General features: G+C 43.2%; 1 protein-coding gene across 2 annotated transcripts; it reads right to left on the minus strand.

Annotated features, from left to right (window-relative positions):
- Positions 1–5,678: 5,678 nt before the first annotated feature.
- On the minus strand, positions 5,679–13,712 carry BORCS7 (BLOC-1 related complex subunit 7). 2 transcript variants are annotated; one of them, XR_012693340.1, is made up of 6 exons: positions 13,517–13,712; positions 11,614–11,676; positions 9,611–9,654; positions 9,486–9,506; positions 8,878–9,018; positions 5,679–6,856 (listed from the first exon to the last, which is right to left on the minus strand). XR_012693340.1 is itself a non-coding variant. In XM_075216233.1 (5 exons), the coding sequence occupies exons 1-5, from the start codon at positions 13,673–13,675 to the stop codon at positions 6,805–6,807; spliced, it is 339 nt and encodes a 112-aa protein (XP_075072334.1). In that variant the 5' UTR covers positions 13,676–13,702; the 3' UTR covers positions 5,679–6,804. The 2 variants fall into 2 exon arrangements, 1 of the variants encoding a protein (XP_075072334.1); XM_075216233.1 differs by lacking the exon at positions 8,878–9,018 and having other exon boundaries at positions 13,517–13,702.
- Between the last annotated feature and the right edge of the window lie 2,128 nt (positions 13,713–15,840).

Here is a 15,840-nt window from a genome sequence, read left to right on the forward strand (position 1 = left end):
ATACAAATAACCTCTGTCCTAGCTGGAATGAAAAGTTCCCACTACCTATGCATTATAATTCATAATCCAGTATGGCTATTACATTCCATGTAAGGCAGAAGTGATATATTCTCTGTTGTAGAACCAGTCTATATGAATTTACAATTCCAGGAGCAAAGATCATCGCACCTGCTGCATTTTTTATTTTATGCATTTAAATTCCTGGGCTTGAATGTCAGTCTGTGTCGTGCCATTAGTTTTCTACTGTTTTAGAAATGTGTGTCTGGGACTTTTTGTGCCTTATTTCAAAGTGCCCAGCTGAGGATGGCACTTTGTTTTTTTTGTAATGCTGGATTTTTTTTTTAATTTTTTTTAGCATTTTATTTTATATGATTGAAGAGTTTTATTGAAGGTTATTTTAAATGCAGCATAAATACACTGTGATCATATGTTATGGGGTTATTGGTCTATATCTCACAAGTGTGCAATTATATATTCTGTCAAGCAGCAAAGGACCTCCGAAATTTGTATACATGTAAGCAACGGCCATACTACTTACAGATAAGCGGTGTCCGATTACAGTTTGCTTCTCACAGACAAGAGGGAGGGGAGAAGTTGGCATCCCCTGCTCACAAGGTCCAAAACTGGGTACACACTACAGGTTTTTCACCCAATTATTGTGCCCGGCAAAACGATAAATGACTGTTAGGTCTGATATTGCATTAGTGTGTACGCCATACTTACCATCCTTAGATTCTTCTTTTCCGGGAGGCTGCGGGGAAGGTGGGCGTGGAGGGGGGGGGGGGGGGGGGACTCCAAAATGTGCATCATTTTGGACCCGCCGCCCCATGACGTAATGACACGTCATTTGACAGCGGGGGGCGGGGCCAAACGCCGCGAATCACCGGGAATCGCGGCGTTTGGGAGCTAATTCTGCCCACTTCACTAGGAAGTGGGCAGATCCGGGAGATTGCCACACTCTCCCGGGAGTCCGTGAGACTCTCGCAAAATGCGGGGGTCTCCTGGACATTCCGGGAGAGTAAGCAAGTGTGGTGTACGCTCCCACGATCATGTTTTATTGTACCAAAGCACATCGTATTGTTTGATTTGATTTTATAAACGCACTAAAAAGCACTATCAGCGATGGAACGATGTCATGCAAACTCTGAAGTGTGTATGCACACATGACCAGCAGTGTAGGCAGATCTCTAGAGTTTATAGAGTCACAATCTTTTGAGCGGATGGTTGCGACAGATGAATATGACATATCTGAAGGTAAATCGTGTAGGTGTGAATCTGCATGCTCATCGGAGATTTCAATCTTTGTACATGTACAGTACGCATTTATGTATTTCATGTCAAAAAAACAACAACAAAAAACATATTTTAATATATGATTATAGTATTAAGAGTTGTTAATTTTTATTATAGAATATTGTTTTTTTTGCATGCTTTCTGAGTTTGTATTGCACATATGCATGTGCATAACCTTCGGGTTGGGTACTAAATTGCGACACAGGAAATGTCAGCAGTTAACCTGTCAACATGAAATTGTTGACAATGTGATTGTCGACAATAACAATCCTGACATTAAAAGACCAATGCCAGCGGGCCTGGCGGCTATCCTGCTCGAAATTAAGTGAGTGGAAACTGCAGTTTTGGTGCTGGTAACTCTTGTAGGGTAAGGGCTTCTTAGTACACTGAGTAGTGGTGACTCTCTGGCAATTGTTTCTTGAGTTTGGTATGTTAAGTGTGTAATTTTTACAATAAAGCGTGTCTTTCTGTTTTATCTAACTGACCACTGCGTGATTTCCAAACCCAACAAGGTACAGAGTGCCAGGAACATATAGGAACTCTGGCTTTGAAAAGTCAGTCTGGCTTGACACAACCTCTGGTGGAGGTGCGGAATCTAACACGAGATAGGTGTTCACCAGGGACCCCCGCAAGGAGGTATTGGATTCATTGCTATCGTCACGTAGGACGAGGCCCTCCTTATAGGTACCAGATTTGACCGACAGGTAAGTAGTATCAAGAGAGAATGTAAGAGGTACAGGATGAATAGATGCCAGTTATATACTGGATAGTGATACCAGGAATACAGCGGATAGCAGATGATACCAGGAACACACTGGAGCAGGAAACTGGCCCCGTATTGCAGCCACAGCTGTGTTAAATAGACTGGAGGCAATAGGGGGGCGGGAGGCAGGAGCCAATAGGAGGGAAGGAAAAGGGATTCAGACATGCCCAAAGAAACAAGATAGCAGTTGCCATCAACAGGCTGCATCGGCGCTGCCTGGAGAGACAAAGGGAGCACACCGGAAGGTCCAGCACGTGACACCAGGGCTCCCAGCTGGCACAAAGGATAATCCCATGGGGCAGAATGGCAAGGCTGTAGGTGAAATAGCTAACATTAACTGGTATCCTCACAGTCCTGCAGAAATGTACATATTGTATTTACCTGATCACAAGGGCTTGCAGAATTAAACGCCATGAGAGTAGGTCCAGAAAATAGTTTTTGATGGTCCAAATGATCTTGTGAATTTCCTCTATGACAAAAGTTAAAGGGTTTGGTAATGTTCCAAATGCAGCTACTGCTGTTCAGATGGGAAGAAAATTGGATAGCGTAGCCTGGAGCAAATAGAGGTAATAAAGTGATAGGAGTACAAGCACAGAACGCCCCGAGGACATGGCTACATGTTACAGGTACAGTGTCATGATTTAATGAAGGGAATGGAGGCAAGTGGGAAATCATAGATGAGTTAGATACTAGAAGGGTCCCAAATAGTCCTGAGTAGTGATACCAGGCTCCTACTGCAGGAATATTGTTTCTAAGGTGTTAAGACTATGGAGAGAGAACCTTTTTGTACTAAGTTTGCATCTCCTGCTCTTCCAGGGTGCTTTTCACTTAATCAGATCATCACAAAGTTCACAGCATTGTGAATCAGAATATCTGATGTTCACAGCAGCACAGATCATTTCAGTGAGTTGCTAATCTTGTAGGAGATTGTCCATTTGTGTGATTATGTTAATTAGGACAGGGCTGCGTGTGACAGCGATGTGGAAGGAGCAGGTCCCCGATAAACATTTGATGTAATAATCCTGGTGTCAGAAGATTGTGGTGTCCAATGCATCTATATATGAAAAAGTTTGTGTACACATTTTTACACAGGTTGTTACAATCCACAATTCAGTTACCTCAATGATTGTTAGCATCAGGGTTGGAGTCTGTAAAGCAAACCTTAGCCATGTCTAACAAAACTATGATTCACATATTATTTATTACTTAGGCCTAAAAGATGCACTCTCAGCTCATCCGTTTACAAATATTTGTCCAATAGCATTCTGGTTCATCCAGGTGGTCTAGACCGGATATGGGGGAATCTATCTTTCAGGGGCGCACAAAGGATTGTCGGGGGGGGGGTTTCCCCCCGACCCCCCAAAAAAAACAAAACCACAACCCGAGAGAGAGATGCTGCGCATGCGCAGCAGCTCCGTTTCGTCAGCTCTGTCCTATACAGCAGCCGCGGCGCTGTCTAAGAAGCGTCCGCGGCGGTGCTGTATACACTACAGCACCGCCGCGGACGCTTCTTTGACAGCGCCACGGCCAGGGCCGGATTAACCCGAGGTCTAACTGGGCTATAGCCCAGGGGCCTCGGGCATCCAGGGGGCCCTTCAAAGTCTGCAGCAGCATTATTGATCGGTCCGGGGGCGGGTGCGCCCCCAGCCCGATCAATGCTGCTGAGCACTGTCAGTCCAGTCCAGGTCTGGACTGACAGGTAAGCGCTTTGGGGGGCGGGCGGCTCACAATGGGGGCCTCACGGGGGAATGGAGGCGCCCTTAGCCCAGGGGCCTCCATTCCCTTAATCCGGCCCTGGCCGCGGCTGCTGTATAGGACAGTGGCCACTTAGTTGGGGGGGGGGGGGTGTTCTAGAGACTCAGAAACCCCCCCTGCGTGCGCCACTGTCTTTGGGCTCCCTTGACTGTTAGATATGCAATACATTCTACTGAGCCCCAGAACAACTTGTACACTGTCAATTGGGGAGGGATTCAATTAATTTTTACAGAAATCTCCACTGATTTTTACCTTGCACCCCGTAGAGGTGTGAGGAAAAATGAGCGGAGATGTTAATGTATTAGCGATAAAAATGCAAAGCTGCGGTACTTGAATTCCCCTCTTGGAGTCTCAGAACAATGACATACTTGTGACAGATAATGTTAGAACAATTGTTTCCTCTCATGCAAAAGATTCTTTTTCAGTAATTTCTGCATGGAAGGCATTAGAAAATGCAACAGAGACCTGCAAATCCATAGCTATAACTTCAGGGCTCATTGTGACCTCCCGGAGTAATTTTTGTGGGACAACCACTCCTGAGAACAGTAAAATTGGTGTTAAATTTCCTCCTTTTTTATACATGATTTACCTAATATAGACCAAATAATTTATATTTGCAGTGTCATGAGCTCGAACAACTATTTTATTGAGGTCCTCAAAAACCATTTTTGACAAAGACATGATTTACTTCCACAACCTGTACCATGAATACAGACCCTAATTGCTCATCTCCCAAACCTCCCACTTGAGCTACTACTGCAGTCACCTGGGCTGGATTCATTCATTGATGAGAAGGGTGTTTTGTTTTTTTTGTTTTTCTAACCATCAATGAATTATCGCAGCCCAGGTGACTGCCACAGTAGGTTTTGTGCGTAGTTCAGGAGCAGATCAATTGTACCCTGTGGAAGGGGTCAAGTTGAAGGCTCTGTGAATATTGAATTATGATGGTGACAAGCAAGCCTGTGCATAAGTAATAGGATGGCAGGGGTGGCAGGATAACCTGTAGGTTCCAGGTGATGGGTAGTAATTCAATATATTTTATAGTTTGCTTTACTTTACAGGCAACTTTTTGGGTTGGAGTATGTTGGAGCACACATGCATTGCCAGCTTAAAAAAAATATAGAAATTTTTAATTATTTGTAGAATATATGGATTCCTTTTATTTCGTTGGACCATGGGGTAGGTTAAAAGCCACAAAGTTAGGAGGCAGTAGCAGAATAAGAGGTACAAAATGTTTCAATCCAGCCCTAGTGGTAACCAAGGATTGAGGGGGGGGATGTTTATGAGGAAACTAGATCACATTTTATTTAAAATTATGACAGAGTGGAATCATTCTAAATGATTCAGCAACTTTCAATCACCACTCTACGTGCTATAACATTTCTCTCATCAGTTCACATTTACCTTTCATGTTTATAACATTATAGCACAGACGTGCCAAATATTTTTTAAGGAGCCACAGATGTTCCTCAATGGGACAGACACAATACATTTGCAGAGGATCAGTGGATCAAACACCATTAAATATGTACACTATACAACTGGGTTCACTTAACTTCACTTTATGATGTATAATTTTAGGTTGACATTTAATGCTGGTCACCGTTTGGATGTCACCACCAAATCATAGATCACCCTGCAGTAATGGCTGTTACGGAACATACTGTCACTTTGATTTCTTATAAAGTAGCATAGTGGGCAAATTGTTTCTGGTTAGGAGGGCTAAAGATGAATTCACAACTGCCACAGTCGTAGGCAACACTGTACTACATTCATGTCAATGGCCCATTCGTTTCAATGGGGCTATATGGCAAGAAGACGTTTTTTTTCCTTTGAATTATTATTTTTTTAATAATAAATTAGAAAATCGAGGATTTAGGGAGTTTTTATTGAACAGTCAAGTCTGCGTCTTTTCTGAAACAGAAAATGTAAATATAAAAATCTTGATAATAACCAACATTTAGTTATTAAAAGTCACAAAACAGTAGAAATGCAAAAACAAAATGTTAACTTTTAATATTTCTTTTTTACTGTACAGTATAAAATTGTGGATTAGCTTCTTTTCTACAACCGGACACTTGCAGCAAATTCTTCTCATTGCTAGGAGCAGACATAGAAGCCTCTCTAGGTGGATCACACCATCTGCTCTCACACAGAAGGTACTTGTGTAGCAATTGCACTGATAGATAATGAAACACTGCACACAAACATACATAATGTAGATTCTTGTTTAGTACAATGCCTTTTGATGTATGGTAATGCTGCGTGTGGGTTCAGTGACCAAGCGCCAACTCTAAAAGATGCAAATAACCAAGTGGCTATTGGCTTCAGTCTGTAAAGCATCACACAACAGTGATTGAATGCTGGTCTTTTCAAGTTAGAAAAGTGTAGCATTCATAAGAACTGAATCTCTGATGTGATCACACCTACCCTTACCATAGCAGTGTTGTCAGAGATAAATCATTCTTCTGTTACAGTGAAGGAACATTTCCCCCTCATTCCAATGTGTCTTATAAATACGTCTTTTGCGAATGAAAAAGTGCAGCCATGTGCCACAAGCCTTAGACTAACGAAAACAAAGGTCTGTACATTTTAAATATATATATATCAACTAAAACGGATGGAATGTGGCTCTCCCACTGAGAGCTTAATTTCCCACCTATTACTGACAGATATTGAGTTATGAAAAGACAATAGTAAGAAATAGATAATCTCTTATTTACGCCATGTGCAAAGGCTCAGAGAGCTGCCATGTACCAAGAAGCATTTTTACAGCATCTGTCCTCAAGTCCTTTATAAATAACATAAATGAACAGAATGGAATAGTAATCCGGTAAAATACAGATGCTAATCAAATTTAGGAAAGCATCTTCAAGTGTGAATACTCGTCCAGTACCATCAAGGAGGATCATGCTGTTGTTGCCAAACAAATAGCAAATTACAGTGGGCTCCGGATCTAGGTTAGGCAGGATTTACTAAACATCATGTTCTTCTCACTTTAATAGATGCTTCAGCTGGTCCTGGAGGTTTGATGATTGCTCAACACTATATACAAAAAAGAGAATTAAAAGGAAGATGTTATACATGGAGGAATGCAGATTATTTTACAAGTAATGCTAAACCCACTTGGATTTGTTTTCCAGGTGATTTAGAGGCATCGTGAGCTCAAATTGCAGCACTCACATCCAAAAACATCTGTAAAATGTATGTGCATAATTTTTATACACGTCACATTTGTACATGGAAAAAGTGATGCCCGTCTCATTTTCTACACTGCTATGTGCATAAAAATAAATGCTTGTTTAAAAAATATTACCAAGTCGTAAGAAAGTAAAGTGACCTTCCCAAAATCAGTTAGCAAAGCAGTGAGATCAATGCATATCTGCTTATGTATATTTTCACTGCTCTGTCCTGTGCGAGACTGTAATTATTTAATTCTAAACTAACATACACAGTATGGGCGCGATTCATTAGGGAACATAAGCCTCTGCGAAAGCTCAAAAACGAGACTTGAACCAGTGAACGCACCTGCATGCAATTGATGTTCACAAACAAATGACAATTCCGACTGTATACGATTTGAAGGGTGGAACAGGCATGGGAAGGGAAGGACTAACGTAGGCTATGTACAATAAGGGCATGCCAAGGGACTGCGCGCACCCATGCGGCCGATTCAAGTTCTGGGCATCTCTCAGGTTCATGTTGTTTAGCTGTATGACTTCAGCAGATACAAGGTATGTGTAAGTGCTGAGTGATAGTGATGACGGAGATGTATGCATGCCAGGACTAGTGTTTGCAATTAAGGCAATCTGTAAAAATCCATTTTATGTACAGTACGCATAAGAGCATCCTGATATGTATTTCATGTAAAAAATTAAATAAAAAAAAACACAGAGTGGAGGCAGCCATTAGGCTGCAGCCTCAGTCTACTAAACTGAGAGGCTACAATCTCACCTTCGCTCAGCCCACAAACAGCTCTTATGAAACTATACATATACATGTATTGTGATAGTCTCTCCACAACATACCCAAACCTTCTAACATTTTAGGGTGTGGCACAAATTGGCACATCCCTGACCTGCACTACCGATTCCCCATTTTTTCTGAAATCATACAGTCAATAAGTACTGTATTTCCCCATGTATAAGACGCACCTTTTTCCCCAAAAATTTGGGTCCAAAACCTGGGTGCGTCTTATACAGGGGTAGCGTTACAGGGGCAGCGGAGGCGGGGGGGGTGATCCAGTAGGAGGGGGACAGGCAGCGTGTCAGCGCGATGCAGAAGGCAGAGTGTCAGCGCGATCCAGCAGGCGGGGACAGGCAGCCAGGATGCAGAAGGCAGAGTGTCAGCGCGATCCAGCAGGCGGGGACAGGCAGCGTGTCAGCGGGGATGCAGCAGGCAAGGACAGGCAGAGAGTGTCAGCGGGGATCCAGGAGGAGGGGGACAGAGGCACAGTGGCAGCGATTGCAGGGAGAGTGTGCTGCCCGGCTGCTCTGATCACTATCAGAGCAGCCGGCCATTACACTCTCCCTGCCTTTTTTGACAGCTACCGTAATATTTTTTTTCCAAATTTCGGGGCCAAAAGTAAGGTGCGTCTTATACATGGGAGCGCCTTATACATGGGGAAATACGGTAAGTCTGCCCCGACCATCATTAATCATGAATGTCAATGTCTGGACTGGGGATAGGAGGCATATGTATACAACCAGTGTTTGTTTAGGATATGGATATTTTTAGTAACATTAACAGGTACAGTTAATTTAATCTCTACAAAATGTCAAGTAAACATATATATTATTATGCACAGAGGATTGCATTCCTCTACATGTTGGTATTAATCAAACAAATGATTTGTTTTACAGCTTCCCGTATTGATGAAATAAGTAGCATACTTCAGCTGGTGGAGAATATATATTATATCCTGCTGCAGTCAGTTGAATGATTTAAGTGGGCAATTAAGGACCTGCGCACAGTTGCATTAAATTATTTTATTTCTTCTCCGTCATTTACAGCTGAAGGGAAGAGAAACAGAAGCTTACATATTGCAGTGCACACAGTCATCTTACCAAAGTAACCGGTGAAGAGTAGAGCATGGTCCAATCCCCGCCATCTGCCTCGGAAAGACGCCTGTGTGCAACAGTGTCTCTCCATAGAGATCAATGCTCTCTAAGTAAGCTTCCATCTGACCTCCATACAGCCGTCAAAAACTGGAAGGGTGAGAAATGGAATTAATTAATTAAAAGGGGTGGACGGATATAGTGTACCTAGGTACCGGCCTTCCTTGGGATGAGTGTGGTATCAGATGGGGATCTTGCCCCATCTTCCCATCCGTCATCAAAGTTGAGCTGTGTTGTGGGCCAGTAGCTTCATATTGGTCTGCGTGGACAAATTTCCCCTAGGTCGCTTGTGCAGCAATGGCTTTTGCTGAGGCTTGGAGGAATTGGGGGCAAAGAAGGGGCCACACCGTGGCCTGGATAGCGCTCGGTGGCCCTGTATGTACACACAGACTTCACCTCTTCATAAACAGAGCAGTGAAACTTGTATGCTACAATAAAGTACTAGGCAACACAAACAGGGGTAACAAAACAACATAAACAATTACACCTCAGGGAAAATAATATTGTGAGTGATGTATTTAACAGCTGCTGAAATATTAGTTGTTAAGGATACTTACTTTTTCTGGATGGCTTCTTGTCTAGAAGGAAGGAAATAAACTTATTAATGGAAACTTTGTAATTATTGAAAAAAGTAAAGATAATATATAGATATACATTTTTATTATTTAAAAAAGAAACTTACTGGTACTGTAGATGAGTTGTTATTATCGCCATTTTTCTGAGGCTCTGAAAGGATCATGTAACATTTGATATATGTTAGAAACAATGGTTATTTCATTTGAACATATTAACTTATATAATTAATGTCTTCTGACCAATCAGGCCTGTTTAACCATCGATAAATAAATAGAATAAATTGAGACAAGTAGTAGAACCACTTGGCTTTGATGCTTCAGGACCTAGACTATTTTGAAGCTACTGAATGCAACGCCACTGGAGCAAGTAATTGTTTCTTCTCCAGGCTTAATAGTCTACAAAAACATAAAAGTTCACTAATGAGGCACCTGATTGGATGGCTGAATCAGTTTGTCCAATGCCTCACTGACATCACATGTGTATCCTACCTTATCCCATCCTCCACCTCTCTCACTGACATCACCTGTGTATCCTGCCTTATCCCATCCTCCATCCCTCCTGATATCACCTGTGTATCCTGCCTTATCCCATCCTCTATCCCTCTCACTGACATCACCTGTGTATCCTGCCTTATCCCATCCTCCACCTCTATCAATGACATCACCTGTGTATCCTGCCTTATCCCATCCTCCACCTCTCTCACTGACATCACCTGTGTATCCTGTCTTATCCCAGCCTCCATCTCTCTCACTGACATCACCTGTGTATCCTGTCTTATCCCAGCCTCCATCCCTCTCACTGACATCACCTGTGTATCGTGCTTTATCCCATCCTCCATCTCTCTCACTGACATCACCTGTGTATCCTGCCTTATCCCATCCTCCACCTCTCTCACTGACATCACCTGTGTATCCTGCCTTATCCCAGCCTCCATCCCTCTCACTGACATCACCTGTGTATCATGCTTTATCCCATCCTCCATCTCTCTCAATGACATCACCTGTGTATCCTGCCTTATCCTATCCTCCACCTCTCTCACTGACATCACCTGTGTATCCTGCCTTATCCCATCCTCCACCTCTCTCACTGACATCACCTGTGTATCCTGCCTTATCCCATCCTCCACCTCTCACTGACATCACCTGTGTATCCTGCCTTATCCTATCCTCCACCTCTCTCACTGACATCACCTGTGTATCCTGCCTTATCCCATCCTCCACCTCTCTCACTGACATCACCTGTGTATCCTGCCTTATCCCATCCCTCTCACTGACATCACCTGTGTATCCTGCCTTATCCTATCCTCCACCTCTCTCACTGACATCACCTGTGTATCCTGCCTTATCCCATCCTCCACCTCTCTCAATGACATCACCTGTGTATCCTGCCTTATCCCATCCTCCATCTCTCTCACTGACATCACCTGTGTATCCTGCCAGTATAGAGGAGCAGGAAGCTCATCCATGGCTAGAGGAATAGGTTGATGCAGTTACTTTGACGAAAGGCTGTGCTACCAAATATCAAGTCTAGGGTGTCAATTTTGTCAACGCCTTTTATTTCCATTTTCTGATTTAAAAGGATAAACTGTATTAAATTCAGGATCAAAAACAAAAAGATCAGTATATTAACAGAAAAAGAATTGCAGAGACCAAATACTAATGTTAATTTCAACTGTAAGATATTTGAAAAAAGTGCAAGGGTGCCAATGTCTCTGGCCATAACTGTATATATGGCGGCACAGCTTTCAAGGTCATCTTACGACTTTATTTAAGGACTTGCCCGATAAAGATCCTAGCAATTATGATCACATTATTTTTGGATATTGCATTTGGCCACCCAATCTGCGGAATCAGGCTAAATGCCCAAGATCACAGGACTTATGGCCTGCTTAAGATCCAAGTGATATTTAACACAAAGGAATGACTTGGAGGACATTAACTGTTGGTTATATACACTGTTTAATATAATTTAGACAACTGCTAATCTACATTCTCTGTTACTTTCTAAAAATAGTCTTTGGAGTCTACGCTTTAGAGAGGAAAAAATATATACTTGAGTTAGCCTTTAATTCAATTTAAGCAGGTAACAGATTATAATTATTTTTCTTACATCTTCAGAATGTAATATGGCATCTTCCTGCATTACCATGTTTCTGGCTGCATGACCAAGGAGCTACAAAACACAAGAGCGAGAAAGTAATTGCTCATGTATTCAATAATACACATATGTACAAAGTTCATAATTAATTTTAACTTAACTGACATCACCTGTGTATCCTGCCTTATCCCATCCTCCACCCCTCCTGACATCACCTGTGTATCCTGCCTTATCCCATCCTCCACCCCTCTCACTGACATCACCTGTGTATCCTGCCTTATCCCATCCTCCATCCCTCCTGACATCACCTGTGTATCCTGCCTTATCCCATCCTCCACCCCTCTCACTGACATCACCTGTGTATCCTGCCTTATCCCATCCTCCATTCTGCTCACTGACATCACCTGTGTATCCTGCCTTATCTCATCCTCCATCCCTCTCACTGACATCACCTATGTATCCTGCCTTATCCCATCCTCCACCCCGTTCACTGACATCACCTGTGTATCCTGCCTTATCCCATCCTCCATCCCTCTCACTGACATCACCTGTGTATCCTGCCTTATCCCATCCTCCACCTCTCTCACTGACATCACCTGTGTATCCTGCCTTATCCCATCCTCCATCCCTCTCACTGACATCACCTGTGTATCCTGCCTTATCCCATCCTCCACCTCTCTCACTGACATCACCTGTGTATCCTGCCTTATCCCATCCTCCATCCCTCTCACTGACATCACCTGTGTATCCTGCCTTATCCCATCCTCCACCTCTCTCACTGACATCACCTGTGTATCCTGCCTTATCCCATCCTCCATCTCTCTCACTAACATCACCTGTGTATCCTGTCTTATCCCATCCTCCATCCCTCTCACTGACATCACCTGTGTATCCTGCCTTATCCCAGCCTCCATCCCTCTCACTGACATCACCTGTGTATCCTGCCTTATCCCATCCTCCATCCCTCCTGACATCACCTGTGTATCCTGCCTTATCCCATCCTCCACCCCTCTCACTGACATCACCTGTGTATCCTGCCTTATCCCATCCTCCATTCTGCTCACTGACATCACCTGTGTATCCTGCCTTATCCCATCCTCCATCCCTCTCACTGACATCACCTGTGTATCCTGCCTTATCCCATCCTCCATTCCTTCACTGACATCACCTATGTATCCTGCCTTATCCCATCCTCCACCCCGTTCACTGACATCACCTGTGTATCCTGCCTTATCCCATCCTCCACCTCTCTCACTGACATCACCTGTGTATCCTGCCTTATCCCATCCTCCACCTCTCTCACTGACATCACCTGTGTATCCTGCCTTATCCCATCCTCCATCCCTCTCACTGACATCACCTGTGTATCCTGCCTTATCCCATCCTCCACCTCTCTCATTGACATCACCTGTGTATCCTGCCTTATCCCATCCTCCATCCCTCTCACTGACATCACCTGTGTATCCTGCCTTATCCCATCCTCCACCTCTCTCACTGACATCACCTGTGTATCCTGCCTTATCCCATCCTCCATCTCTCTCACTAACATCACCTGTGTATCCTGTCTTATCCCATCCTCCATCCCTCTCACTGACATCACCTGTGTATCCTGCCTTATCCCATCCTCCACCTCTCACTGACATCACCTGTGTATCCTGCCTTATCTCATCCCTCTCACTGATATCACCTGTGTATCCTGCCTTATCCCACCTCCACCTCTCTCACTGACATCCCCTGTGTATCCTGCCTTATCCCATCCTCCATCCCTCTCACTGAGTTTATCTGTATTTCCAGCTTTTGCTCCTACTCATATGTTCTATGTACCGTTTGCTGACACTACCTGACACTGACTACTAGTCAGTACTAAATAAACCCCTCCCCTACGCCCCGGCCACGCCCATCCCGTGCACCTCACCTCTGAGCTGCGCGATCCTTTCAGCACTTGTTTGGTGAGCGCGATGACGTCAGCCCCGCACGTACTGACCTTCTCGGTAAGCAGCCCTTTCACCGACTGCCCGTACTTAGTCTGACCGTCCGCAGACGCTGCCATCTTAGCCACCGCTTCCCTCTCCATCTTAACTACGGCTGACACACTGGCTCAAAAAGATCAGACAGCGAAGCTAGGGGTGGAGCAAAATTATTTACTAGTTAAATGTGTTAAGAACCATGTTTGATTGCCATAACATATGCTTTGTATTATTTATAAAAACACTGCTTATCCTCATCACGGGATATTTTTTTTTTAACCTTCGTCCATACCAAATGTCAGTGAAACGAATACATTGTTTTTAATTCCTTTAAGTACCCAAGTGAATTTTGCACTGCTATTTAAGCGCATTTGGAAATTTATTTTAGTGGCATATCTTATGGATTCCATCTTTATTAGACTGGGAAAAACAACAAAAATATGAAGAATTTAAATTTTCATTGATTTCACATTTACAATTTAGTAAATAACCTAATGCTCTTTTGTAGATAAACCTTTACATACACTGATCAGATGCAACATTAAAAGTACTGACAAATTAAGTGAATAACATTGATTATCTTGTTACAATGGTACAATGGTAAGTTAGCTCTCAATTTAAAAACACATATGTATGGCCCAAATATATGGGACTCTCATTGTTTAGAGTAGGACCATCCTAATAGCAAAAGCGCCTTGGCGTGGCAGGATGGCTTAAACATACATTTGCAAATGTGTGCAACAAAGACTTTTGCATTTTTATCTACAGTAGAAATGGCAGATCTGTTGCTGGCTATAGCAGTGTGCTGGGGGAAAAAATGTTGTGTGTATGTTCCTTGCAGGATAACCCCACCCTTTCAAGCACCTGTTATGGCCTATAAATTGATTTGAGCAGCTTCCACTTTTGTATTTGTCTGAGAGGCATGTTGGTGTCAGTAGCTGAGAGGGGGTACTGGCACTGAATTGCTGTTTGGAGGCTTCTGGGGTACCTCTTTGGTAAGTTAGCTCTCAATTTAAAAACACATATGTATGGCCCAAATATATGGGACTCTCATTGTTTAGAGTAGGACCATCCTAATAGCAAAAGCGCCTTGGCGTGGCAGGATGGCTTAAACATACATTTGCAAATGTGTGCAACAAAGACTTTTGCATTTTTATCTACAGTAGAAATGGCAGATCTGTTGCTGGCTATAGCAGTGTGCTGGGGGAAAAAATGTTGTGTGTATGTTCCTTGCAGGATAACCCCACCCTTTCAAGCACCTGTTATGGCCTATAAATTGATTTGAGCAGCTTCCACTTTTGTATTTGTCTGAGAGGCATGTTGGTGTCAGTAGCTGAGAGGGGGTACTGGCACTGAATTGCTGTTTGGAGGCTTCTGGGGTACCTCTTTGGTAAGTTAGCTCTCAATTTAAAAACACATATGTATGGCCCAAATATATGGGACTCTCATTGTTTAGAGTAGGACCATCCTAATAGCAAAAGCGCCTTGGCGTGGCAGGATGGCTTAAACATACATTTGCAAATGTGTGCAACAAAGACTTTTGCATTTTTATCTACAGTAGAAATGGCAGATCTGTTGCTGGCTATAGCAGTGTGCTGGGGGAAAAAATGTTGTGTGTATGTTCCTTGCAGGATAACCCCACCCTTTCAAGCACCTGTTATGGCCTATAAATTGATTTGAGCAGCTTCCACTTTTGTATTTGTCTGAGAGGCATGTTGGTGTCAGTAGCTGAGAGGGGGTACTGGCACTGAATTGCTGTTTGGAGGCTTCTGGGGTACCTCTTTGGTAAGTTAGCTCTCAATTTAAAAACACATATGTATGGCCCAAATATATGGGACTCTCATTGTTTAGAGTAGGACCATCCTAATAGCAAAAGCGCCTTGGCGTGGCAGGATGGCTTAAACATACATTTGCAAATGTGTGCAACAAAGACTTTTGCATTTTTATCTACAGTAGAAATGGCAGATCTGTTGCTGGCTATAGCAGTGTGCTGGGGGAAAAAATGTTGTGTGTATGTTCCTTGCAGGATAACCCCACCCTTTCAAGCACCTGTTATGGCCTATAAATTGATTTGAGCAGCTTCCACTTTTGTATTTGTCTGAGAGGCATGTTGGTGTCAGTAGCTGAGAGGGGGTACTGGCACTGAATTGCTGTTTGGAGGCTTCTGGGGTACCTCTTTGGTAAGTTAGCTCTCAATTTAAAAACACATATGTATGGCCCAAATATATGGGACTCTCATTGTTTAGAGTAGGACCATCCTAATAGCAAAAGC

Source organism: Mixophyes fleayi, chromosome 6 (assembly GCF_038048845.1).
Source record: "Mixophyes fleayi isolate aMixFle1 chromosome 6, aMixFle1.hap1, whole genome shotgun sequence".
In the NCBI taxonomy this organism is placed as follows: Eukaryota; Metazoa; Chordata; class Amphibia; order Anura; family Limnodynastidae; genus Mixophyes; species Mixophyes fleayi.